Source organism: Pipistrellus kuhlii, unplaced genomic scaffold (genome assembly GCF_014108245.1).
Source record: "Pipistrellus kuhlii isolate mPipKuh1 unplaced genomic scaffold, mPipKuh1.p scaffold_m20_p_2, whole genome shotgun sequence".
NCBI lineage: Eukaryota > Metazoa > Chordata > Mammalia > Chiroptera > Vespertilionidae > Pipistrellus > Pipistrellus kuhlii.
In genome coordinates, this window is record NW_023425515.1 from 3,036,532 (window position 1) to 3,063,834 (window position 27,303).

General features: G+C 51.4%; 1 protein-coding gene across 2 annotated transcripts; it reads left to right on the top strand.

Annotated features, from left to right (window-relative positions):
• The first annotated feature begins 2,092 nt into the window (after nucleotides 1-2,092).
• Nucleotides 2,093-26,945, top strand: MX1 (MX dynamin like GTPase 1). 2 transcript variants are annotated; one of them, XM_045585259.1, is made up of 15 exons: nucleotides 2,093-2,143; nucleotides 4,074-4,165; nucleotides 5,603-5,698; nucleotides 9,130-9,322; nucleotides 11,210-11,353; nucleotides 12,090-12,244; nucleotides 12,886-13,024; nucleotides 13,704-13,902; nucleotides 16,156-16,234; nucleotides 17,682-17,804; nucleotides 18,137-18,278; nucleotides 20,149-20,307; nucleotides 21,070-21,146; nucleotides 22,207-22,446; nucleotides 26,310-26,945. In XM_045585259.1, exons 3-15 carry the CDS (start codon nucleotides 5,639-5,641, stop codon nucleotides 26,538-26,540), a joined length of 1,941 nt encoding a protein of 646 aa, XP_045441215.1. In that variant the 5' UTR covers nucleotides 2,093-2,143; nucleotides 4,074-4,165; nucleotides 5,603-5,638; the 3' UTR covers nucleotides 26,541-26,945. The 2 variants fall into 2 exon arrangements, with proteins under 2 accessions (XP_045441215.1, XP_036301200.1); XM_036445307.2 differs by having other exon boundaries at nucleotides 2,095-2,143; nucleotides 5,603-5,713.
• Nucleotides 26,946-27,303: the final 358 nt, after the last annotated feature.

The following is a 27,303-nucleotide window of genomic DNA, read 5'->3' on the forward strand; positions in this document are numbered from 1 at the left end:
TCATTGGCTGACACCTATTCCTGTATTATTGCTGAATCACACCCGGCACGCCCCCTGGCTCTGGAGGCTCTGCCCTGGAATGGGGGTGTCAGAACCAATGGGTGCCAAAGGCCTGGGAGGCACAGACTGCAGGAGGCATTGGCACCTACGGAGAGGGCATGGCAGAGGGCCAGAGGCCAGGACACAGGCTTTTTAGAGGAGAAGGACCCTGCCGGACCGCCTTCCAAACGTGGTGCCTGGGGCACCGCTCTCACCTTCTCCGGGCCCTCACTCTGGGCCGGCTGTGGCTCCTGCTGAGTCCATTCCCTGACAGGAGGGAGGCCTGGGGGAGCCTCCTGCAGGGTGGAGACAGTGTCATTCCTCAGGGTGAGGCCCACCGTCCACGCCTACTACCCCCCACCCCCCCACACTTAACCTTGCATTTCAGCAGCAGTTCACCCCCTCCGGAGCCCCAGGGCCGCCTGCTCCAGCCCGCCAGGAAATGCTGTCACTGTTCTCTGTCACTAGGGTGCAGGGGACCAATGCCTCGCCACCCTGGTGCTGCTGCCTTTTGGGATATTGCTTGTGAAAGAGGAGACAGAGGGCCAGAGGCCAGGACACAGGCTTTTTAGAGGAGAAGGACCCTGCCGGACCGCCTTCCAAAGGAAGAGAGCACGTGGCAGGGGGGAAGACGCCTTCTGAGGGGAGGAAAGGGAAGGCTGGGGCTTGGGGTACTCGGCATCCTCCGCCTCCCTTCTCAGCTCAGCTCAGAGTCCTGGACAACAAGACTGTCTCCCTCCCCAACCCGGACACACACACACACACACACTCCTGTTGAAGCATCCATCTCATATAAAAACTGCTGTTTGAAATGTTAACCCTGCATTTGGCTTCTGTAGATGCTTGCTTGCTTAAATAATAAGGAAAATAAGACTACTCCCGCTTCAGAGAGGCCATTAAACCTTCCCCGATGAAGGGAGTTATTAGAGCTGGCACCAGGCCAAGCCTTAGTTGAGGTCTCAAGGCCCCAACACATAGGTGCTCTTTGAGAACTCGCAAAGGGGGCCGGAAACACCCCATATTTGGGGGACACAGAAGGTAAAAACGAATAAATAGGGAGAGTTCCTCCATGTTAGGGTCCAGAATTTGAGAGATGTTTGCCTCTGGACCCGCGCGTAATAAATGTAACTCCATCTCTCTAAGTATTGCCTGGTTCTTCTCCGGTTTTCTGTCATTGTGACTAGGAAGGGTTGCCTTTGCAAAGAGAATGTGGCTCCTCACTCCCAGAGGGTGGGGTGGGGGGCGGGCAGTTTTGGCTTGACCTCGGTTCCCACGTTCCACCCATTTCTGCCCCAGAGAAATCAGACGTGGGGGGAGGCTTGAGGTGGGCCGGAGAAGTGGGGAGGAGGAAGCTGATGGGGTTTTCGGTGGGGGGGGGGGGAGGGGGTATGGGGAAGCTGGCATTGCGGTAAAATGCTTCAGACGCCCTGCTGATGCTGAAGGACCCCTGAGACCCTCCAGCAGGAAGACCCCAATGATTGTCAGGGCCTCTGTTCAGAGGCCGGGCTTAGGGGGCCCTCTGGGCTCAAGGCTAGGTCAGCTGTGCAGGACTCCGCTTTGTTTGTTTGTTTGTTTGTTTGTTTGTTTAGAGCTCAGGCTGTCAGAGCAGCAGCTCTCACACAGCGCCCAGAAACCCCTCAGGCGTGCCCTGGCCCGAGCTGCCCATTGGCTGAGCATCCTCCCAGCATCCAAAGGCCACGGGTTGGATTCCTGGTCAGGGCGTAGCCCCAAGTTGAGGGTTCCATCCCAGTTGGGGTGAGTGCCTGCGTGCGGCAGGCAAACCGTCCTTGTTTCTCTCTCCTCCTCCTTCCTTCCCCTCTAAAAAAAAAAATAAAAATCATACTTAAAAAAAAAAAAACCCTCGGGTTTCTGGCCCCGCCGACGTTTGTGCACTCGGAGAGCCTGGGGGGCTGCAGCGGAGCGCGGGGCGGAGGCAGGCTCATCGGTTTCGGTTCTGGGCTCTCGGTTCTGGGCTCTCGGTTTTTAGTTTCGTTTCTCCAGGACCCGGTAGGGGGTGGGGGGGAGGAAAGGAGGGAGCGAGGGGCGGAGCCGGGATGCATAAAGCGGAGCGGCGGGCAGGAGCGCACAGTCGCGGCGGAGGCAGGTGAGTGTCGCTCCGGGGTCCGCGGGGCTGGAGCGCGCGGTGGGCGCCGCGGGGCTGGACATAACGGGAAGAGTCGTCCTGGCAATGACGTTGTGGGCTGGGCCCAGGGCACCCTTGGTTCTCCTTGGAGCTGCTGGGGCTCCTGGGGGACCGATCTGACGAGCCCTCCAGCCGGCGGCTTCTCTGCGGAAACTTTCACAGCACGGTCCCCGCCTCTCGCCCGGCGCGCCGGCGCTGGCAGTCACGGCTGGCAGTGGGCGCCGCTCGCCCAGCCCCGGGCCCCGTCGGGGAGCGCGGACCTGGGAACCCGGAGGTCACAGGTTCCATTCCCGGGCAGAGCACAGAGAGAGGGTGGGGAGGGAGAGAGAGAGAGAGGGAGGGAGAGGAGGGAGAGGGGGAGGGGGGGGGGGGGGGGGAGACACTCCTGGAGGGGAGGGATGGCTGCCCGGGATGCCCATCCATTCCCGGGCAGAGCACAGAGAGGGGGGGAGAGAGAGAGGGAGAGAGAGAGGGAGAGAGAGAGAGAGAGAGAGAGAGAGAGAGAGAGAGAGACAGACTCCTGGAGGGGAGGGATGGCTGCCCGGGATGCCCGGGTGCAGAACTCCCTGAGCGCCTTTCCTGGGAGCCCGCAGTGCTGGGAGAGAGCCACAGGAGTCACAGGGTGGGTGGTGGGTGAGAAGGGGCTGGCCTCTGGGCAGGCCTCTGGATTCCGGGCTGTGGGTCCTCAGCGGGGAAAACACCAGCCTCTGGGGAGGAGAAACCAAGGAAGCACAACAAAGACATCGAAAGGGAACTGCGTGGGAGGCAGGAAGTAACTCTGACCTGCCATGGCTGGGGTTCTTTCACTGATTGGGAATTTAAAAAATATATATATATTTTTTGTTGATTTCAGAGAGAAAGGGAGAGGGAGAGAAACATCAATGATTGAGCCTGCAACCCAGGCGTGTGCCCTTGACTGGAATCGAACCCGGGACCCTTCAGTCCGCAGGCTGACGCTCTATCCACTGAGCCAAACCACCTAGGGCAATTTTTTTTTTTTTTTAAATTCGTAACACCTTCTGGCATCTCTAACGCTACAAATACATGTAGTTGTGGTTCCTGAACTGAACAATTGTCCATAGAGGACCTTAGCACTCGGACAAGACATACATAGTCAGAAAGAATAATAACAAGAAAAAAAGAAGAAAAAAAAACATGAGGGAATGTATTCATAAATACAATTCCGAGACTCTCCTGAGCACAAAAGTCTCTCCAGCCGAAACTGGTTTGGCTCAATGGATTGAGCATTGGCCTGCGGACTGAAGGGTCTCGGGTTCGATTCCCATCAAGGGCATGTGCCTTGGTTGCAGGCACATCCCCAGTGGGGGGTGTGCAGGAGGCAGCTGATGGATATTTCTCTCTCATTGATGTTTCTAACTCTCTATCCCTCTCCCTTCCTCTCTGTAAAAAAATCAATAAAATATATTAAAAAAAAAAAAAGTCTCTCCAAAGGCATGGGGGTACACTTACAGAATGCAAAAGCCCGTAGTACTCTAAAATTGATCACCTTTCCCCTACTTTCCCATAAAAGGAATGCATCCCAGTCTCCCTTTTGTGTGTGTGTGTTTGTGTGTTTAACCTTCCCTTCCAATGGTACCGATATTGAGAAAGACTGCATAGCTCTTGGCAGATCAGACAAGAAGCACAAAGAGCATCAGAAGAAGATTTTGATTCAGGCAGTAAATTTACAGCAAGGTTCTGTGCTTATCCATCTGACTCAGAATTAAGACATTCAGGATTACAAGAAGGGTTCCGGGAACCATGAATTGGCCTCATGAGGGATCCCTCGGGCCCCACCCCTCGGTTTGCACCAGGGGCAGCTATTGGAAGGGACCTAGACGAGTTCTCTCACTGACTCACCAGGGTTTTGTCTGATTTTAATGTTTCCCAGGATTTGAAGGCGGTATAGGAGAACAGCTTTGCACTTCCGTCTAACTCGTCAACTTCACATCGTCAAGGAAAAGGAAGTGACATTGGACATAAGTAGGTGCTTTATACTTTTTATTTATTTTTATTTTAAAAAATATATTTTATTGTGTGTGGGGGGGGGCGGGGGTTTTGTTTTGTTTTGTTTTGTTTTTACAGAGAGGAAAGGAGAAGGATAGAGAGTTAGAAACATCAATGAGAGAGAAACACCGATCAGCTGCCTCCTGCACACCCCCCACTGGGAATGTGCCTGCAACCAAGGTACATGGCCTCAACAGGAATCAAACCTGGGACTGTTGAGTCTACAGACCGAAGCTCTATCCACTGAGCCAAACCAGTTTCAGCAGTGCTTTATACTTTTTAAAACATTAATTTTAAATCAAATGAGAATATTTTATTTACTTTAACCAAGATTATTGGATGTGTAAAATTTAATGTTTAGAGACTTGTGGTCTCAGAAAAATTTTTCAAATGAATTTCAAATTTATGCATATAAGTTTCCTGTGTGCAGACAAGTATAAATGAGGTGGTCAATTAAATACTTCCAAAAGTAAAATGAATAGCATTGAATATATTTATGTGGAAGAAATGGAATGAAAATATGAAATCAAGGATCGAGAATAAATGACTTGGAGTTATATTTTTTTTAAAGGATAGGTTTGGGTATCAAATTACCATAGATTCCTTCAGCTGCATTAGAATGAGTCCTATGTTTTTTTTAGAATGAGTTCTACAATAATTTTATTTTTAAATGCAAACTTAAAAAATACATCATAAATTTCATTCTTTGCCACTATTTAACTTTATGGTGAGAAAAAAAATTTATTATGTTTTTATTAAATTTTAGAGAGAGTAATTAAGATGAGAATCATTGATTGGTTGCCTCCTGCACACCCCTGTTGGGGATTGAGCCAAAACCCTGGTATGTGCCCTGACTTGGAATCAAACCTATGACCCCTGGTGCATAGGTCAACACTCAACCAGTGAGCCACACCAGCCGGGCATGGTGAAAAAAACGTTTGATGTTCAACCTAATATTATGATAGGAAGTATTTAGTTTAAAAAAATCTTTTGGGCCAAAACCGGTTTGGCTCAGTGGATAGAGCGTTGGCCTGCGGACTAAAGGGTCCCAGGTTCGATTTTCGTCACGGGCATGTACCTTGGTTGTGGTGCGGGCACATGCCCGGTAGGGGGTGTGCAGGAGACGGCTGATCAATGTTTCTCTCTCATCGATGTTTCTAGCTCTCTATCTTTCTCCCTTCCTCTCTGTAAAAAAAATCAATAAAATATATTTTTAAAAAATCTTCTGGGGTCTAGAAGCATGTTCTGTAGACCACTGAGCTGGAACACAGCCTTGGCCATCACGGGACATTTGCTTCCTTGGACTCCTCCTGTGGTGTCTTTCTCAGTCAGTAGAGGGGTGGGTGGGCTCGGCTCCATGACTGAATCACCCAGCTTCTGACTTGTGTTCTTCCTGCTCTGCTTGGCTTCAAGCTGAACTGATAAAGGGAGAAGACGGTTCCTTCTAACATGGAGACAGCGACTCCCGACTCCACCTCTGCACCCAATGGAGATGCTGTGGTGCCAGAGGTAAACGTGGAGACAGTAAGTTGTGCTTGAAAATCACTGTCCATGTGGATGTGAGCTGTGTCCATTTCCTGGCTGCCCACTGTGGCCGAGAGGCTCGCTCCCTCGCGTCTCTCGGAGCAGAACAGGGATGTGGATGCTACAGCCTGAGCTCTTCTTGCAACTGAATGTAGACTTTTTGGTTAGCTGATGCTGGGTAGGGTGCACTTTGGGCCTGGCCTTGGGCGCCAGGCACCCTGTGTTACCAGTTGCTCATGTCATCATTCGGTCTCCAACTGCAACCCTCTGAGGTGTCCTCATGGCATTCCCTCACAGGGCAGCCATGTGGGGTCTTTTCCCCCCCAGAATCAAGACATGTTTGTGTTGGGAACCAAATGTAGTTTCCGGAATCAAGCGGCCTACATTTGATCCCAACACTGACACTTTCAGCTGCCTGACCTTGGGGTTATTCCTCCTTCTAGGTGCCTGCTTTTCCATCTTCAAAGGGCAGGAAAACAGTATTTACTCCAGGTGGCTGGTGAGAGGAGTGAGTGTAGGTAGTTTGGGCCCTTAGAAAAAGCTGCTTTTCTTGCTTTTACATTCAGGCAGTAAATTTACAGCAAGGTTCTGTGCTTATCCATCTGACTCAGAATTAAGACATTCAGGATTACAAGAAGGGTTCCGGGAACCATGAATTGGCCTCACGAGGGATCCTTAGCAGCAGGCTGAGGAGAGGGCTCATGTTTTCAAGCCACAAATCAGTTTCTTTCAAGCTGACTCCATTTTCATGATCAACGTTACCAGTATCTTTTTAAAAAAAATATATATTTATTGATTTTTTACGAAGAGGAAGGGAGAGGGACAGAGAGCTAGAAACATCAATGAGAGAGAAACATAGACCAGCTGCCTTCTGCACACCCCCTACCGGGCATGTGCCCGCAACCAATGTACATGCCCTTGACCAGAATCGAGCCTGGGACCTTCCAGTCCTCAGACCGACACTCTATCAACTGAGCCAAACTGGTTTTGGCTATTCTACTATCTTAAATGTTGTTATGGAGAAAAATTGCACTAGATACTTAAAAAAAATAGCAAAGAAGATTTTATTCAAGACTATTGCAATGGAGGAGAGAGACTGAGCTCAGTATGGAATATAAGGACAACTGGGATTTATAGCCAGCGGGCAGGGTGAGAGAGAGGAGGGAGAAATGCTAACAAAAACTTGGTTGAGATTGAGGGGTCTGGGAGAGGGAGGGACTTAATTAGCTACCAAAGGTGAGGGATTGTGGATGAACTGGCTTAGCAGCAGGCTGAGGAGAGGGCTCAGCAGAGCACTACTCAGGGTTAGTTGAGGGAGTTGTTGCCAATGTGCACCCCCTTTTCTACTGAACTTTGTCAGTATTCCCATATACGAAGTTTTAACTCATGCATATTCTGTAAGGCAGTGGTTTGCAACCCGAGGCAGTTTTGCCTCTTGGAACATGTAGCAAAGTCTGGAGACATTTTGGAGGCCCTAACCAGTTTGACTCTGGATAGAGTGTTGGCCTGCAGACTAAAGGGTCCCAGGTTCAATTCCAGTCAAGGGAATGTACCTTGGTTGTGGGCTCAATCACCAGTAGAGGTTGTGCACGAGGCAGCCAATCGATGTTTCTTCTCTCATTGATGTTTCTAACTCTCTATCCCTCTCCCTTCCTCTCTGTAAAAAATCAATCCTATATATAATAATAAAAGCCTAATATGCTAAGTGTCCAGTCGTCCAGGTGTCCATTTAACTAATCAAAGCATAATATGCTAATGATATACTAAGGCCATTCAACTGCTCACTATGATGTGCATTGACCACCAGGGGGGAGACAGTTGAGTGGTAGGTTATCTTGCTGCTGGGGTCTGGCCAATCAATGAGTGAGATGTGCTGGACGTGTCCTGGAGCACTCCCACAGTCCCTCCCCAGGTGGCCAAACTCCTGCATCCCTCCTCAGCCCCCATTGTGCATCAGAGGGATCCCTCAGCCCAGCCTGTGCCCTCTCACAGTCCGGGAACCCCATGATTGATCACCCCAAAGAGGTTAGCCTTGCCCACCTAGCCAGGGTTCCACAATGGATTGCCCCTACAGAGGGAGGCCCCACCCACCCATCGCAGCCCGCCTGTTGGTGGTCTGTGCCTCCCTCTGCAAGGCGATCACCGGGCGATGGCTGGGCCCCCAACCAATCACATCACACCTCTTTTGGCTGGTGGCACCAGTGGGTGTTATAGCAGGGTTGTCCAGAAGGATGTCCAGATGGTAGTTCTGCTATTTGGTCATTCAGTTGATTTGTATATTATGCTTTTATTATTATAGATTTTATTGTTTGGATTACTGAAACTTTATAACAATTATTGAAATATAGTAATGTTAGCCCTCCAATTTTGTTCCTCACTTTCAAAGTCATTTTGGCTGTTCTATGAGTATTTAGACCATTTGTATTTGTTGTGGTGGTTAGTATGAAAAATTGGTTTTGAGAAGACCATTTTGATATTTATTTTCTATTTACCCTATCATTTCTTCTTTTTCTACCTTCTTTTAAGTTCATCAAGTATTTTTTATGATTCTATTTTACCTTCTTTGTTGGCTTATTATGTAGAACTGCCTGAGTGTCTCTATTAAACATTATTAACTTACAAAGTCTACCTTCAAGGAATATTATACTATTTCATATCTAATATAAGAACCTGACCATAGTATGCTCTCATATCTCCCCTCCTGGCCTTCATGCTATTTTTGTCAAGAATTTTAGCTTTACCTATATCATAAACCCCACAATGCATTGTTATTTTGTTCAGTCAAATATCTTTTAAATGTATTTAAGTAATTTAAAAAGTATGGTAGTTACCACTTCTAGTGTAGATTCCTTTGGGTAGATGAAGATTCCCATCAGTGCGTTTTCCTTTTCTGGAAGGAATTTAACATTTCCTGTGGTTGTGAAGAATTTGTGACAAATTTGTTCCCCTGTGGTATATCTGAAAGAGGCATTAGTTCACTTTCATTTTTTAAAAGGTATATTCAGTATTCTAAAAGTGCCACTCCAATGTCTTCTCACTTGCATGATTCCTGATGAGAAGTCTGCTGAAATCTCCTCACCTGTGTTCCTCTGTCCGTAGCATGTCATTCCCTGACTGCTTTAACCATTTGCTCAATATCGCTGTGTTTGAGCAGTTGGACTAGATGGATGTAGTTCACTTTATGTTTCTTGTGCTTGGGGTTCATTGAGTTTCTTGGACCTTTGGGTTAATAGTTTTCATCAACATTGGGAAAATGTTAGTCTATCATTTCTTCACTTTTCCCCCCCCCCCCTGTTCCTCTCCTTCTCTCTTTGGTCACTCGAATAAGCTGTGTATTAGGCAAGTTGAAGTTGTCCATCTTTGATGGAGCATGACCTGCAAGCCATGACAGAATTCTCTGATTGTGCTTTTGCTAGACGCTGGAGACCAGCCTGTGCAGCCAGTACGAGGAGAAGGTGCGGCCCTGCATCGACCTCATCGACTCCCTGCGGGCGCTGGGCGTGGAGCAGGACCTGGCCCTGCCCGCCATCGCTGTCATCGGGGACCAGAGCTCCGGCAAGAGCTCCGTGCTGGAGGCGCTGTCGGGCGTCGCCCTCCCCAGAGGCAGCGGTGAGCACTTGCCCTCTCTATCGGTCGGCTGCAGCTGCCATAACAAGCTACCACAGGCTGAGGGGCTTAAACAATAGAAATTTGTTTCTCACAGTTCCGGAGGCTAGAAGTTCAAGATCAAGGTGTAGACAGGCTTGGTTTCTCCCAAGGCCTCTCTCATGCAGATGACCATCTTCTCATTGAGTCCTCACGTGGCCTTTTCTCTGTGTGTACACATGTGTGGTGTCTCTTCCTCTTTTTATTTATTTTTATTTTTTATTATTTTTAAATATATTTTATTGATTTTTTACAGAGAGGAAGGGAGAGGGATAGAGAGCTAGAAACATCGATGAGAGAGAAACATTGATCAGCTGCCTCCTACACACCCCCCACTGGGGATGTGCCCGCAACCAAGGTATATGCCCTTGATCAGAATCGAACCCCTGGACCTTTCAGTCTGCTCTATCCACTGAGCCAAATTGGTTTTGGCTCTTCGTCTTTTTAGAAGGATGCCATCATATTGGTTAGCGACCCACCCTTGTGACCTTATTTAAACCTTAATCACCTCTTTAACGGAGGGTCTTGTCTTCGAATGCAGTCACGTTGGACGTGGGGTTTTCAACATGTACATTTTGAGAGGGGCACCATTCAGTCCATAATACCCACTTACTGCACCATTCTGTGTGGTTTGTACATAACCTGCACCAAGTGGAAGGTCTTGAGTAAGTGCATATGGGTCTCCAGCCCAGAATTCCGTGCATGTGGGAGTCTTTCCTGAGCCCCTTCCCCAGAGCTGACCCTCCATCGGACAGGCAAAGAATGGTTTTCTGATCCAGTGGTGCTGTTTGAGCTACAAAACCAAGGATATCAGCGAGGGCTCATGGACACAGACAGACCTGAAATGGGTCTTGACCTGCTCTGGATGTGGAAGATGGATAGATGGGGTTTGGAAGGAGTTTACAGGAAGGTGGCCTGGTAGGAGCAGGATGCTTTTCTGACTGGAGTGGTGTGTAGCCTATCTAATGAAAGAGTAATATGCTCTGACATGTATTACGGCTGCCCCCATGTGGTCAAAGATGGCTGCCCCCATGTAAACACAAGATGGCTGCCACAAGATGGCCTGCAGGAGAAGGCAGTTGTGGGTGATCAGGGGAGGACAGTTAGGGGTGACTAGGCCAGCAGAGGAGGGCAGTTGGGGGGGACTGGGCCAGCAGAGGAGGGCAGTTGGAGGGAGAATGCTCCTGCAGAGGAGGACAGTTGGGGAAACTAGTACTGCAAGGGAGGGAAATTATGGGGGGGGTAGGGAACCAGGCCAGCAGGGGAACAGTTAGGTGTCAATTGGGCTGGCAGGGGAGTGGTTAGTTGTGATCAGGCTGGCAGGCAAAAGTGGTTAGGGACAATTAGGCGGGCAGGCAGGTGAGCTGTTGGGAGCCAGCAGTCCTTGATTGTGAGCGAGATGTTCGACTGCCCGTTGAGACCTGATCACACCAGACATCCCTCAAGGGGTCCCAGATTGGAGAGGTTGCAGCCTGGGCTGAGGGACACCCCTAACCCTCATACACAAATTTCATGCACTGGGCTTCTAGTATTGGGATAATGGTAGATATTTGCACAAGTTCATTGTTTTCCACCTGAGTTGGGGACAAAACACTGGGATGAAGCAAGATACTTAAAATAGTGGCTTTCAAGCATTAGGGAGCCCCAAATCACCTCAGATGTGTGTTCTCAGTGCATATTTCTGAGGCTACCAGAGCTGTCATGTGTCAGAGTATCAGAGGGTGAGACCAGAACGTTAGCAGTGTGAACAGGCTCCAAGTTTATATGAGACTATTGAGAGCCACTGATCTAAGGCACCATATAGGACTTTTAAGAGCAGAGTATGCAACTGATATGCACCTGGCCTCCTAGGTATTGTTACAAGATGCCCCCTGGTGCTGAAACTGAGAAAACTTAGGCATGATGATGATGATGAGTGGAAAGGCAAAGTCACTTACCGGGACATGGAGATCGATCTTACGGCCGCTTCGGAGGTAGAACAGGAAATCAGGAAAGGTACGTACCCCGTGTTCATTCATCCTCACCTGTTTGGATGTCAGGTCAAACCATGTGAAGTGCGCGGGGTCTGCCTGTCAATGTTCCCACTCTCTCCTTTTGGGGCCCACTGGCACCCTTAGGAACCATCTATTCCTCTCTCTCCCTCCTGCTCATCAGGCCCCAGCTCTCTCATATTTTATGTTCTTTTCCCTCATTAAGATCAGTGCTTTTGAACAGAGTCTGATCTCAGTAATGTATTGCATAGTGTAATACACTATGGTGTGAGGATGGTGTGAATTTTAAAATGTAAAGCTTGTCTCCAAATATTGAATCTTTTTTATTCAAGGGCTTCCCCACTCCACAGACCTGATGGAAGGAGAATCTGGGTGGGTCTTTTCCTCAAGAGCAGAACAGATGTGTTTACAGAATCCTTGCTTAGACTGATTTATGGAAGGTCTCCGTAAATGTAAACCACAGAGACCATTTGACCAATTTGAAACACCCAAAGGTAGAAATCAGACTTGAACTTGATAAAGACTAAGGAGTAACACAGTTAGTTGCTGCCTACTCTGATTGAGATGAATAGATAACTGTTCCTTATTGACTTTAATTTCTTCCATGCCACATACTTAAGTTTCAGTCATTTGGGGAAGATACAAAAGTGACTAGTAGGTGTCGCCTTCAGAGGATTCGCTGTAATGGGTTACTTTCATCCTAAGTGCTATTGGGTTTTTCTTTTTTTCTTCTTCTCTAGCCCAGAATGTCATTGCTGGGGAAGGTGTGGGAATCAGTCAGGAGCTAATTAATCTGGAGGTCAGCTCCCCTCACGTGCCAGATCTGACCCTGATAGACCTTCCTGGCATCACCAGAGTCGCTGTGGGCAATCAGCCAGCTGACATCGGACGTCAGGTGAAACTTCAGGCTCCATCTTGGTCTTGGTCTTGTATTTGTCTTAGTCTTGTCGGGGAGGGAGGCTGTGTTAGAGCAATAGTGAATCCAGGGCTGAGGTTGAGGGGTGGATATTAGGAGGTGTGCGTAGGGAATTTAGAGAGCACGATGGCTGCAGTTTCCTCCACCAAGTCAAGTAGAGGCTTCTCTGGAGAGAGTGAGGCAAACAGGCAAAATTGGAAATAGGTTTTCTATGTTTTGTGTTTTTTACAGTGATGCACTTTTAGGCAGAGTCACATTTTGTGGCATATCTAAAGCGGCATGTATTAGAGAAGGATCTTACGTGGGAAGAGAGAACACTGGAAACAATATAATGATATTTCAATATAAATGACTCTCACCCTATGGATTAATGATTTAGGCAAGACTCGAGCAATTTTTGTGGCATCTTGTTTTCTGTGACCATCAGGTTTGAGGTTTTAGGAGATGGTTAGTGAATGGAAACCTTGATTTTCCCTGACCCCAGAGCTCTTTCTGCCACAGAGAAGTTAGTTTCTCATAACTCTGGCTCGGGAACAGCTACGAGGCTTGTGTTAAGGGGAGGATACCCCTGGGACTCCAAGGACCTATCTCAGCTCTCACATCCTTTCATTTTCTTACAGATTACAGCTCTCATCAAGAAGTACATCCTGAGGCAGCAGACCATCATGTTGGTGGTGGTGCCCAGTAACGTGGACATCGCCACCACAGAGGCGCTGAGCATGGCCCAGGAGGTAGACCCCGAAGGAGACAGGACCATAGGTAAGAAGAGGGACAAACCTACAAATGGTAGGTGGTCTGGTAGTGGGAAAGCATCCCTTGAATCCAAATGGGTGTTTGTTGGCACCTGTGCGAGGGTGGGGGCTGCACCCAGCAGAAGAGACTACTAAGGTCTCAGGTTTGGTGCCTCCTGAGTCCCGATGGCGTGGGCCACATGGATTCTTGTTGGCCACAAGTTGGCTCCTAACCCTTGTCTGCCTACGTACAAAAGCACGGTGAGCTCAGGGAGTGGGGCAAAACCTGAAAGCAATTAGGTCCGTTAACAATGAATTTGAGGGTGGGAAGAAAGGAAGGACATGTGACCCATGCCACAACATGGATGGATTTTGAAAATATTTTGCCAGGAGAAATAAGCCAAATAACACATATATTGGGTTCCTAGAGGAGTCAAATTCATTGAGATACAAAGAAGAATGGGGGTTGCCAAGGGCTGGGAGGGGGGAACGGGGAGTCAGTGTTTCATAGGGACAGAGTGTCCGATGGGGAAGATGGAAAGTTCCATGCCTTGCACCTGGGCTCCGCAAGCCCTATTGTCCGCCCTCAAGCGAAGTTGGGAGGGAGCGGGTGGCCAGGAGACTCTCCTCTCCCAGGCGGTGAGCTGACCCCTCCTGGCTCCCGCGGAGCTGGGAGCATCCCCTCATGGAAAGTCTTGGGTTTACAGGGATCCTGACAAAGCCCGACCTGGTGGACAGAGGCACCGAAGACAGAGTCGTGGACGTGGTGCGGAACCTGGTCTACCACCTGAAGAAGGGATACATGATCGTCAAGTGCCGGGGCCAGCAGGACATCCAGTACCAGATGAGCCTGGCCAAGGCTCTGCAGAGGGAGAGGGCCTTCTTCGAGGACCATCCCTATTTCAGGTACGCCCGCCTCTGCTTTCCCCAGGTCAGACCCTAACCACAGACCTCTGTCCTCCTGGGAAAGCTGCCACTTCCAAAAGCGGACACAGGGGTGTATGTGTGAGTGTTTGATCCTGGAGAGCGACTGTGGGATTTCCCTGGAAGAAAGAGTTCCCTGGAGGAATTCACATGCATGGCAAAATAATAATAATAATAATAATAATAATAATAATAATAATAATAAAATAAATAATAATAATAACTTGTAAAAAAATCAAAGTAAGGAGTGAACTTGCTACCATAATTTAAACAGTATGGTGCTTGAACCAGAATAAAAGCATAAACACAACAAATAGAAAAAAAAACGTAGAAAATCCAGGAGTAGACCCAGATACATGTAAGATATAAATGATAAATGTGGCCTTTCAAATCCATGGGCCATGTCATTTTGATGATTCATCAGTGACATTGGAAAAAAAAAAATTTAATGTTTGGGAGGAAAAGTTAAACTTTGTGTCCTGAGCATTCACATTACACCAAAATAAATACCTGTGGAAGCTTATAGATGGAGAGTTTAGAATCCCATGGTAGAGATCTTTCTAAAAGTTCAAAGATAAATTTTTTAAAAATACATATTTTATTGATTTTTTTTACAGAGGAAGGGAGAGGGATAGAGAGCCAGAAACATCGTCGAGAGAGATACATTGACCAGCTGCCTCCTGCACACCCCCCACTGGGGATGTGCCCGCAACCAATGTACATGTCTTTACTGGAATTGAACCTGGGACCCTTCAGTCCACAGGCCGACACGCTATCCACTGAGCCAAACCGGTTTCGGCCAAAGATAATTTTTTTTACAAAGGAAAAGACTGCTACATCGGCCAGATTTAAAATACGGAGAAGATGCAGAGTTGGTGGGAAAGGAGGCGTCTGGCTCTGTCCCATGCCAGGGAGCCTTCGGGCACAACCTCTGCAGGGCGCTTTGGTACCGGGCCCAAAAGATGTCAATGGAAAGGTGCTTATAGGATGTTGAGGCCCCTGTGTGCACACCTGCGCATGCAGGTGGAGCCCCACGCGCATTGCTAATGTCATTACAATCAATTCTCCCAGAAGCACGTGGAGAGGTCTTGTTCAGAACTGACAGGTGTGTAAACAGATATTCACACACCTCTGAGCACAGCCCGCACTCGTCACAAAAGCCGAAAGATGAAACAACTCAAGTATCTATCGATGGATGAGTGGATAAACAAAATGTGATCTGTTCAGACAATGGACTATTAACCTTAAGAAAGGGGACATTCTGGCACCTGCTACAACATGGATGAACCCTGAGAACATTGTACTAAGACTTAGTAACTCAGTAACTTAGTGAAATAAGCTGGTCATAGAAAGACAGCACTGTATGATTTACGTAAGGTCGCGAGAGTGACCCTAGTCATCATGGTGGCAGTGTGTAGGATGGCAGGAGCCAGGGCCTGGAGCTGGGGGATGGGGACAGAGTTTCCGTTTGAGGAGGTGGAACATTCAGGTGCAGGATGGTGGGGATGGATGCACAACAGCATCACTGCACTTCATACCCTGAACTGTGTACTTAACAAGGGTTAAAACGGTAAGTCTTACGAGATGTGAATTTTATGACAACTAGCCAAATTGACAGGTGTGGAAAGAGAACTTAAGCTTGTGTGTAATCTCACTAGTAGGTATGCCAACTCATGCTTTCCTGCCTTTTAACCTTTGTGCAAGGTCAGAACCCTGTAATAAATAACTCGCCCTGGGAACTCAGAGTTGGACAGAATGAGAAGAGGGCGTGGCTTCCTTCACCCAAGCAGCCATGGCTTCAGTCCTCGACTCGGGGAAGCGGTGTCCCCTGGTTCCACGTTCGCCCTCACACCTGTGTACATACAGGTCAACATATTGTTAGGAAGTCCTCTACCAATATGCACTATATTTACATGTGTGGTACACACAGAGTGTGTGTGTGTGTGTGTGTGTGTGTGTGTGTGTGTGTGTGATGAAAATGTACCTGAAGGCGACTGTATTTTTGTAAAGACACATTTCATACATCAACTGGCAGGGATCCTTCTATATTGCTTTTGGATGATCTGAATTTACTAAAAAGCAGGCATCCTTCTGAACAGTGGCGGGGCACCTACCCACCGCAGGGCACTCCTCCGATGGGAAGTGACCGGGTGTGCCGCGACCCCTACAGGCAGCCACACAAAGCCTTTGGTGGCTGCTCTGAGATGGGCGTGTGTGTGCCGTCTTCTCTTGCAGGGATCTCCTGGAGGAGGGCAAGGCTACCATCCCCTGCCTGGCAGAGAGACTGACCAATGAGCTCATTGCACACATCAGTGTAAGCACGGGGAGGGCTGTCTGTTCTCCGGGCGGAACCCTACAAGCAGCCAGCCAAGCTGTGGCTTGGCGACGCTGACCCACCAGCGGGCACAGGGAGCCCCCGGGCGCCTGTGGAGACACAGGCCCAGGCCCCACGGGTGTGGAGTGTGGCCTGAAAGCCCCCGTTTCCAGAGAGGGCCTGGGCCCGGGTCATGCCTGGTGCATGTCAGAGGACCACCCAGCCAGTGGGATGCTTGACAGCCTGTGTCCGCTCGGCCGAACTAAAAATCAGGACCTTCTGAGGGCTGTTCTGGCTCTTCCTTTCTCACTGTCTCTACCACTGTCAGCTTGTCTTGGTAGTTGTAATGGCCGCGTTTCCTTTCTTACCTTTCTCTGCTGCTTTTCCAGTCTGTCCGCACAGGCTCTTTCCCATTTCCCATCCTTTCAGAAGATGCCTTTGCATGCATTTCTGTTGTGCCTTGAACTCGATGTTCCAGCATCGGAAGCCGAGCGTGCTGGGTTCCGCGGGCCGTCCCCACAGGGGCTGGGGCCGGAATTGTGACCGGGAGCCTGAGCTTCTTGGAACTTGGTCTTGAACTTGGGGACTGGCAGAAGCCTTGGTTCGATGGGGCTCTTCAGGGAGAGGCAGCGTTGGCTTCTATTAATAGCTTGAGCCGTGCTAGCTGCTGGGCTGCAGGTTTGGGGACCCCTCAGCAAGGGAGAAGTTGGGGAGCAAACCTGGCTGAAGGCTGGTGGTGGGTACAGACTCTCCATGGAGCGGGCTGGCGGGCAGGCTGTGCCTCCTGCTGTGACGAGGGCATGGGGGTGGGTCCCGGGTTTAGGTCGACAGCAGGTGCTCTCCCTTAGATGCCTGCCTGGATCAGGCCCCGGGGATTCCTCCTTTGCCTCAGCATCAGGGTTCGAGCTTTCTCCCCCACGAATGCCCTGGAGGCCACATCGAGCCTCCCTGCGGCTCCCCTCGCACCCGTGGGCGCCCACGGTCAGCTGGCTTTGGCTGCTGGGTGTCTGAACGCCTGCCAGCTCACGGACACGGTTAAGGGCTGCTGGTGACGTGTCGCCGTGGCCGGCTCAGCCGGCCGTGCGCTCCACCATGTGATTGTTACTAGAGACACAAGCGCCTGGTCGCTTTCCGTCTTGAACACCAGCTAAATCTCAAACTGCTCCAACTGCACTTGCCCCGAACCCACTAGACAAGTGGCTTTTCCAGGGCCCAGGAGCCAACCCAGGGTCGCCTGGGGCGGCCGAGGCTGTTTGCACGGGAGCGGGAGGGCCGGCAGGCCCCGGGGGAGAGAGGGAAGCAGTGCCCTGTCTCCAGGCAGGAGAGTCCTTCTGGAGGGAGCCGGGAGGTCCGATGCACTGCTCGGCTGCCCGGCCCCTCCGCTGCCCGGCCCTTCTTTCCATTCCCGTTTCACATTCCTGTGTCCCCGTGACTTTGTTTCCCCCAGAAATCTCTGCCCCTGCTGGAAAGTCAGATAAAGGAGAACCAGCAGAACATTACGGAGCAGCTGCAGAAGTATGGCCTGGACATCCCGGAAGACGAAACGGAGAAAATGTTCTTCCTGATTGACGTGAGTAGCCGTGGCGTCGCACTGAAGGGTCACACCCTGAACATAAGACGGGCCTCATGCTCTTCTCTCCTTTCTGTCCCCTGAGCGCCAGGGGGGGCCGGGGTGAGGGAGGGTGGGGCCGGGAGGGTGGAGGGTTGCCTTGCTCCTTGATTCTTCATCATGGGACTCACCCAGACCCGGAAGGCCTTGAGGGAAGAGTCCGGGGTCTGGTGCCCATTCCCCAGAGTGGCCCATAGGCAGCCAGAATGCCCCGCCCCCTCAGCACGCATACCATCTCCAGATCCCACGGCGCTCGCGTCTGAACTAGCTTCCCTCGTGCTTCCTCTCCACAGAGGATCAACACGTTCAATCAGGACATCCAGGCATTGGTGGAGGGGGAGGAGTCCGTGGCGGGCGATGACAGCCGGCTGTTCACCAGGATCCGGCTGGAGTTCTGCAAGTGGGGCCTGGAGATCGAGAACAATTTCCAGAGAGGTGAGTGTGCGCCCTCCCCCCCCAGCTCCATCCCCCACAGCTCCATCCTTTCTGCAGCCCGCCCTCCACAGCCACGCGCTGTGGCATCGGTGGCTCGGGCTGCGGGTGTCCATCGGGGGGAGACAGAATTCAGGCTGTGGCACCACCCGATGGAGCGTTACTCCGCCAGCACAAGGCAGGGGGCGCCGGCAGGGCTGCCGCGTGGCCGAAGCGGCAAGGCTCGTGCTCCGTGAAGGACGCGAGACACAGAAAGCCACGTGTCGTGTGATTCCTTTCGCGGGAAATGTCCGCGGCGGGCAGATCCACCGAGACCGCAGGTAGATCTGTGGTTTGCAGGGCTGAGGAAGGAGGGTGGGAGCGGTCCCCGATGGGCACCGGGTTCCGGGGGGCCCCGGTGGGAATGCTGGAGGGTTAGATAGCCGTGATGGCCGCCCAGCTTTGAGACCATAGGGTGAGTTGTGCGATGCACGGGTTGTATCCTCATTTGGGGAATTTCTATGGGAAAACATCTCCTGACCAAGAAAGGGAACGGGGGCTACTACCCTGGTTAGTTCTCCCCAACGAGGAGCCAGCGTCCTGCTGAATTTACCCCCTCCTCCCCCTGGGGTGTTTTTCTTCACTCGAGTATGTTGAGAATAAAAAGAAGTCCAGCTTGGCCAGCGTGGCTCAACCTGTGAGCGTCCACCTGTGAACCAGGAAGTCACGGTTCAATTCCCGGTCAGGGCACAGGCCCCAGTTGCAGGCTCCAGTGTGGGCGTGCAGGAGGCAGCTGATCCATGATTCTCTCCCATCATTGATGTTTCTATCTCACTCCCTCTCCCTTCCTCTCTGAAACCAATAAAAAAAGATACATGTTTTTAAGAAAGAATTCTAAACATATGAAGAAAAGTGATTATCTTTACGTAGTAAACCTATCACACTAATAGGACCCTGCATGCTGGGGATTGTAGGATCCCCCTTGATCTGCACGGTCCCCCTCCTGCGACAGCACATGAGGAGGATTCCAGGTGGCGGTCACGGTCAATCTCACTTTTTTTTTTTTTTTTTTAAATATATGTTATTGATTTTGTACAGAGAGGAAGGGAGAGAGAGAGTTAGAAACATCGATGAGAGTCATCGATCAGCTGCCTCTTGCACACCTCCCGCTGGGATATGCCCGCAACCAAGGTACATGCCCTTGACCGGAATCGAACCCGGGACCCTTCAGTCCCCAAGCCAACGCTCTATCCATTGAGTCAAACCGGTCTCGGCCAATCTCACTTTCTTAAGGCCCTGCCAGTCATACTGTTCTCTTCCAATGCAATCACTTTGGTGACAACCCAGATGGACGGACAACCGTTCAGACTCCGGTACCTTTTAGAGAATCCCAGCAGGTCTGCAGTCCCAGCTCGCTGGCCTTGTGCCCGGCTCTGCCCCTGCCTACTCTAGGGGACCCAGAGTGCGTACATGAAGGGCTGTTTCCTTATTGCAACCCCCGGTCGGTTTCCGATGTGTACATCAGATGTGATTTTTCCCCGCGTCACTGTGCTTCCGGAGAGTCCGGGATGGCGCTGTGTTCAGAGAAGCCTGCAGCATTATTATTTTTTATTTATTTTTATATATTTTATTGATTTTTGTTTTAGAGAGAGGAAGGGAGATAGAGAGCTAGAAACATCGATGAGAGAGAGACATCGACCAGCTGCCTCCTGCACACCCCCTACCGGGGATGTGCCTGCAACCAAGGTACATGCCCCTGACCGGAATCAACCTGGGACCTTTCAGTCCACAGGCCGACGCTCTATCCACTGAGCCAAACTGGATAATAAAACGTAAAAAAGTAATTTTACATTATTTTTGTAAAATAATTTGGAGCCCTTCCTTCCCTCGGCAGGTTATGAGGACATTCTCAGACAGATCAGGAAGTTTGAAAACCAGTATCGCGGCAGAGAGCTGCCGGGGTTTGTGAACTACAAGACGTTCGAGACGATCATAAAGAAGCAGGTGAAGGCCCTGGAGGACCCGGCGGTGGAGATGCTGCACAGGGTCACCGGTGAGTCCTCCGGGTGTGCCCTCCGGCCGGGCCAGGCTGCCGGGCTCTCCCCTGAGGCAAGAACGGCCTTCCTGAACAGCCAGCGGGCAGGGCCAGCGCCTGTGCTGCCAGGCCAGCCATGATGGTCCCGGTGCTGCAGAGGTGGCGGGAGAGGGGGCTCCACAGAGGTAGGATGGGGCATGACCATCCTCAACCTCCCACGGCCCTCCCTCCAGCTAGCCTGCCCCCCCCCAACCAGTGTGTGTGTGTGTGTGTGTGTGTGTGTGTGTGTGTGCGCGCGCGCGCGCTAAGGAGCAGCAAGCCAGCTTCTGATTGAGTGACACTCCCTCCACTGCTCCCCTGCTCGGCCAGAAGCCGGGGTCCTGGACTGTGACAGCCCTGGACTGTGAGAGGGATGTCTGAGTGCCGGCTGAGGCCCAGGGGGATCAGGCCTAAGCCGGCAACTGAACATCCCCCACGGGGTCCCGGAATGCGAAAGGGCATACAGGAGGCAGCCAATCAGTAGTTCTCTCTCATCATAGATGTTTCTATCTCTCCCTCCCTCTCTGACATCATTAAAAAATATATATTTAAGATTCTTTTAGGGAGCTCTTGAGCCAAAAAGCACTCCTTCTTCCTTTAGTGAAAACACGAGAAGGGAGGAGGGAGGAGGGAGGGACGGAGGGCACTTTTGTTGTCATTTTATCCTCTTATTTTTTTTGCAGTCTATTAAGATGATGAATGATCCCACCAATACTGGGCCTTTCATTTTTCTTTAATCAGATATGGTCCGGCTTGCCTTCGCAGATGCTTGCATGAAAAATTACGAGGAGTTCTTCAACCTCTTAAGAACCTGCGTGGTAAAACCAAACATTTGTTTAAAAAGGAAATAACTAATCCTTGATGCTAGAAAATAGGTTTCGGCTTCCTGGATTTCAGACCGTTGCAACCTTACTGTTCTATTTGGAGAATCAGATTATGCAGTCTATTAGTGAATCATGCTCATTATATGACCAGTGAAGTTTGGCTAAAAGCAATGAGAGAGAGAGAGAGAGAGAGAGAGAGAGAGAGAGAGAGATAGATAGATAGATAGATGAGGGAAGGGTGGAGAGAGAGAGAGAGAGATAGAGAGAGAGAGATGAGGGAAGGGTGAAACCTCTGGCGTTTCTTTTTTCAAAAGTACTAATCCCACTAAAGACACTAATCAGTCCCTTTCTGAGGACCCCACTCTCCTGGCCTCGACCTCCCGAAGGCCCTCCCTCCAAACCCAGCACGTTGGAATTGGAATGTCGGTGTATGAATTTGGGGGGCACAGACATCCAGCCCCGAGCACGCAGCACAGACGGGAAGGCCAGCTCTGCTGTGCAGTAGCTGGAGGTCACGGCCGCCCCTCAGCCTGCCTGGCCTGCAGCTGCCTCCTCTCCTCACAAGGTTGTTGTGAACCCTGAGGCCACACCTGGCAGTGCCCCCCACTTCCTGGCGCTCAGGGAGGTGGGGGTCCAGGTGCCTTCTGTGTGAAGACGTCCCAGCTCCCGGGTCGCCAGTTTCTCTGAGTCCCAGGAGAGAGGATTTGACTGACGTCAGCTCATCCCTCTGACCCCGGGGGCTCTCTGATGGGTAGACACTCACCACATGGAAAGGCCAGGAAAAGAGAAACCAAAGAGGCCGAGTCCTCGGGCTCTGGCCATGTGTGGGGTTCAGGCTTTTCAGGAGTTCTGGGCCTCTGTGGGGGGTGGGAACCCCATCTTAGGTAAGCCGAGGCGGGGCGCAGAAGGCTGCCCCCGGAGCAGCGTGCTGTTTTCATTCCGGTTGGAGAACCTGCCAGCTGGGGGGTGGGGGGCCCTTGTGGATAACCCAGTTTCCTAGGACCGGGAGTTGATTTCTGGAGGGAAATCGTGTTGTGTGTCTCTTGCGCCTTAGTCCAAAATTGAAGACATTAAGTCAGAACAAGAAAAAGAAGCGGAGAAGTCCATCCGACTGCACTTCCAGATGGAGCAGATTGTCTACTGCCAAGACCAGGCGTACCGCACTGCGCTGGAAAAGATCCGAGATAAGGAAGCCGAAGAGAAGAAGAAGAAGAAGGAGCCGATTTTCTTTGAAGAGGACCCTTTGACTTGCTCCCTCTCCGAAATCCTCCAACACCTGATGGCCTACCGCCTGGTGAGTCTGCGCATGTCTCCGAAAGATACTTTCTGTCTCATTTCCTGACTTCCTGCCTCGGGAGGGTACCCACCAGCCAGCTCTATCCTTCAGCCCTTCGTTCGCCTCCATAGAAGCAGCTCAGCCTCTGACGAGGAGAAGAGGCAGTGACTTAGAGCCGCTCACACCGTGTGTGTGTGTGTGTGTGTGTGTGTGTGTGTGTGTGTGTTTTGCTTGTTTTTTTTTTTTTATGTTTTTATTGCTTTTTAGAGAGAGAGGAAAGGAGAAGGATAGAGAGATAGAAACATCATCAGTTGGCTGCCTTATGTATGCCACTACTGGGGATCAAGCCCACAACCTGGGTGTGTGCCCTGATGGCGAGTCGAACCAGTGACCTCTTGGTTTATGGTTTGATGCTCAACCACTGAGTCACACTGGCCAGACTATGCTTCCATTCTTTTGTTTGTTTGTAAATTTTTTTATTTCTTAATTGATTAAGGTATCTCATATTCGTCCTCAAACTCCCCCCCCCCTATTTCAATCTCCCACCACTCCCCACTCATGCCCCTACCCCCCTATTGTCCTTGACCACTGGTTCGGCTCATATGTATGCACACAAGTCCTTTGGTTGATCTCTTCCTGTTATCCCCATCCTCCCTCTGAGGTCCACAGTCTGACCCATGGCTCCTATCTCTGGGTCTGCTCTTGTTCATCAGTCTGTGTGTGACTGGCTGTGTGGCCCTGGCCAAGGCCCTTAACCCCTCTGAGCCTCAGCTTTCTTCTCTGTAAAATGGCACCTCCTCATAGGTCTCCAGTGACTATTCCCGGGGAGGGGGGGGAGGGGGAGGGGCAGTGGGTGTAACTCCCTTAGTGCAGCCGTGGATACAACGGCGGCTCCACAGACAGACGCTGCTCACGGAGAACTGTGCTTTGATCGCTTCTCTGTGTTTCCCATGACACGGAGCGGGGCCTGATTCGCCCTGGGAAGGCTGCACACGGCAGCTGAGCCACCTTAGTGAGAACTGCAGGACAAGTACAAACCCGGACACCTAAAGCACATTATCCCCCTCGCTTTCCCCATGTCTCCCTCCCCACTGCGCCTGTGCTGGAGGCCCTGTGCGGGGGGGTGTTTCTCTCTTTTCCACGTCCATCTCCATCACGGAAAAGGAAAAACAGGTTGCTGAGTGCAGGAGCTGGGGATTAAGAAATTAAAGGAAAAAAGAGACCAAGAGGCAGAAATAGATTCATCCAGCTGGGCGCTAGGTGGGCGCCATTCTCTCTGATGGAGAGGCAGCAAGCACCTGAGCCATGCAGCAGGTTTATTTATAGGGTCAAGGGAGCTTATTTGCATTCTTAACTAGGCCCTAGCATCACTGGATTCACATATCTAGACTAAGGTGACCAGATGTCTTGCTTTTGGCGGGACAGTCCCAATTTTTAACAATTTGTCCAGCGTCCCGCAGCCTTTCAAAACAGTCCCGATTTTTGGAAAGTTTCTTTTGGACTTTTTTAAAACACCACGGGACACAGGACAAATTGTTAAAAATCAGGACTGTCCTGCCAAAAGCGGGACGTCTGGTCACCTTAATCTAGACCCACCCCTGCTGACACCGGGACAAAGTTAAGTCAGAACTGACCACACACCCCACCTTCTTGAGGCGGTGTTACCCAGACATGACTCTGACAGTGTCTCAAATTTAAAGAATGTCCATGTGCCTTCCCAGGAGGCCCTCTTCAGCCCTGCTTCTCAAACTTGAACCCCCGGGCGGGGTCTTGTTGAAATGCAGGGTGGATCTCAGGTCTGAGGTGGGCCCAGATTCCACATTTCTTTTCTTTTTTTCTTCTTCTTCTTTTTTTTTTTTTTAAAAATATTTTATTGATTTTCCGCAGAGAGGAAGGGAAAGGGATAGAGAGCTAGAAACGTCGATGAGAGAGAAACATCGGCCAGCTGCCTCCTGAACACCCCTTACAGGGGATGTGCCCGCAACCAAGGTACATACCCTTGACCGGAATCGAACCTGGGACCTTCCAGTCCACAGACTGATGCTCTATCCACTGAGCCTAACCAGTTTCGGCAGATTCCTCATCTCTAACACGCTCCCAGGGGGACGCAGTGCCCCCAGCAGCTGGGCTCTCACCCCAGGATGGAACTCCGTGTCCTCTGGGAGGTGCACACACGTGAGTGAAGCCAGTGAAGGGCAAGGCAGAAGCATGCCTGTGCACCTTGGCTCCTCCTGCAGCGAAGCGTACCCTCTGTCTGTCCCCTGTCTCTCGTGCACACGCACAAAACCCATAAAGGAGAGTGACATGGAGAGTGGGTCTCCCCTCCCTCTCCCCCCCCTGGAGCCATGCCATCCCCTCCCCAGCAGCAGCGGACACAGACTTCCAGGTCCTCAGTGTCCTCCAAGGGACAGCGTACACGTGTGTGCACGCATGTGTGTGTGCGTGTACGCGCGCAATGTATGTATACATGCAAATGGTTTTTGCACCGAGGTTAGCAGAGCGTGCGGCTTGGCATCTTGCCCCCTTTACTGGACCTTGGAGATGGCCCCATTCCCGCTCCTGTGATGCTGCCTTATTCTTTGCCATGGCAACAGATTCTCCCGTTTTATGGACGTGTGCTGTTGCAGGCATAGTGTGTTTCCAGTCTTCTACCAGCACAGGGATGTTGCAGTGCTTGGAATTCATGTTTGGAGGATAAATGAGACTTCTGGTGTATCAGTTGGGGTTGTACCAGGGAACAGAACCAATAGGGTAGATGTAGGTAAAGAAATAAATGTGTTTCTAGCCCTGGCTGGTGTGGCTCAGTGGATAGAGCATCAGCTTGTAGACCAAAGGGTCCCAGATTCAGTTCCGGTCCAGGGCATGTACCTTGGTTGCAGGCTCCTCCCCGGCTTGGGCCCTGGTCAGGACTCCTGCAGGGGCAACCAACCGATGTGTTTCTCTCACCTCGATATTCCTCTCTGTCTTTCCCTCTCTCTTCCGCTCTCTCTAAAAATCAATGGAAAAATATCCTCAGGTGAGGATTAACAAGAACAAACAACAAATTAAAGAGAAAAAATGTGTTTCTAGGAACTGGCTGATGGGTTGTAGAGCCTAAGACCATCGGAAAACACATATTTTTACATTACGATTCATCACAGTAGCAAAATTACAGTGATGAAGTAGCGACGAAAATCATTTTATGGTTGGGGGTCACCACCGCATGAGGAGCTGTATTAAAGGGTCGCGGCATTAGGAAGTTGAGAGCCACTGCTCTGGACTCATTCCACGCCTGGCATCTTTCCACACTGTCGCCTCCTAGCCATCCCAGGAGGCCGGTGCTGGCGTTTTGTAGGGAAGGAACCTGGGAGGTCACAGCGCTTGCTCAGTGCGGGTCTCTCTGAGCTGCCGGAGCGATCGCCTGTCTCGGAAAGAGAAACTTTCCCCTCACGGGCGGGTGGGGTGGGGGTGGGGAGCAGGGTTGGGACTACCAGCCAACCTGCCTGGAACTGGCCCTCCTGTGGCTGCTGGTAGCCCAGCCTCTGTTCTGCTACAGCTCCTCATGGGGACTTAAAGGAACAGCATAGAGTCTTCTGGGCCAAGGTGCAAACAGTGTGAACGTGTCCCCCATCCGCCTTTCTGGAGCTGCTCTGACCGTCTCCCGTCAGAAGTGGCCCTTTCATTGTCTTAGGACTAGCCAGCGGGAGCCCAGCTGGCCCCTGACCCCAGCTGCGCCCTCCGCGCTGCAGGGACCTGTGTGGCCTCTCGCTGCCCGGGGCACAGCGATGCGAGACCTGCTGGGTCCGGTCCCGACGGGTGCTCACGGGGCGAAAGTCACGAGGGGGCACTTTCCTCCAGTGTCCCCTCCGCCCCTCTGTGACCCGTCCCTTGGTCCCTTGCAGGAGGCCAGCCGACGCCTGTCCAGCCACATCCCTCTGATCATCCAGTTCTTCGTCCTGCAGTCCAACGGGCAGCAGCTGCAGAAGGCCATGCTCCAGCTGCTGCAGGACAAGGACAAGTACAGCTGGCTCCTCAAGGAGCGCGGCGATACCAGCGACAAGCGCAGGTTCCTGAAGGAGCGGCTGGCGCGGCTGACCAAGGCCCGGCGCCGGCTGGCCCAGTTCCCGGGCTAAGGGCTCCGTCCCAGCCTCCCGCCTCCCGGGTCCTCTTCGTTAGTCCCCGAGCTCATCCCTGTGGAGCTGAGGGGCCAGGAGGGAGCCACGGTGAGCGATGTGGTTGCCAGATGTGGTCGCCAGCGGGAGACTTGAGACCCGCCCTCGCGAAGGGTGTGGTTTGGGATGGGGGGCCAGCACCGCCTTCCTGGTTAGGGACGCGGTGATCTTCCCATCACAGGGTTCCCCTTCCCTGGCTCTCTGCCGTCTTCCTCGGGGACCCACGCCCCTGAGCACCGGAGCAGGGCTGGTGCCCGGTTTCTCCCGTGCCCGTTCACGCGCCTGGTGCTTTAGGACCCTGAGTGCCCGATGCATGAAGCTGTAGAAGCCATACCTCATTCGTTTGTAATAAACGTTTCTAACAGACGTTTCCCTGATGTCTCTCCTCATGTGGGGGGAGGGCCTGGAAATGACGGCAGGTGGGGCCGCGGGGAGCTGGGCCAGGTGTAGGGATGAGGAAGTGGAGTCAAAGCTCATGGTCTGGTTATTTTAAGAGGCTGAGGGGAGATGGGGAGGAAGTGAAACAGGGTGGAGCCAGCAGCCTTAGCTGCTGATAATGTGCCCTGGTTCGGTGTCCGACTGTTAAAATCCCTGGGCACTTGCTTAGAGTTCAAGATAAAGGCTGGGCCGGGAGGTGGCACAGAGGGCGGAGGCACTGGCTGGCCGTGGCCATGGTCCGGGGAGCAGCAGTGGGACTGCTGACCACGGATCACCAGACCTGCTG

Coding starts and splice junctions, on each gene's coding strand:
- MX1 (XM_036445307.2), top strand. CDS start 5,639: ATGGAGACAGCGACTCCCGACTCCACCTCTGCACCCAATGGAGATGCT. Junction 5,714..9,129: donor CAGAGGTAAACGTGGAGACA/GTAAGTTGTGCT, acceptor TGCTTTTGCTAG/ACGCTGGAGACCAGCCTGTG. Junction 9,323..11,209: donor CGCCCTCCCCAGAGGCAGCG/GTGAGCACTTGC, acceptor CTGGCCTCCTAG/GTATTGTTACAAGATGCCCC.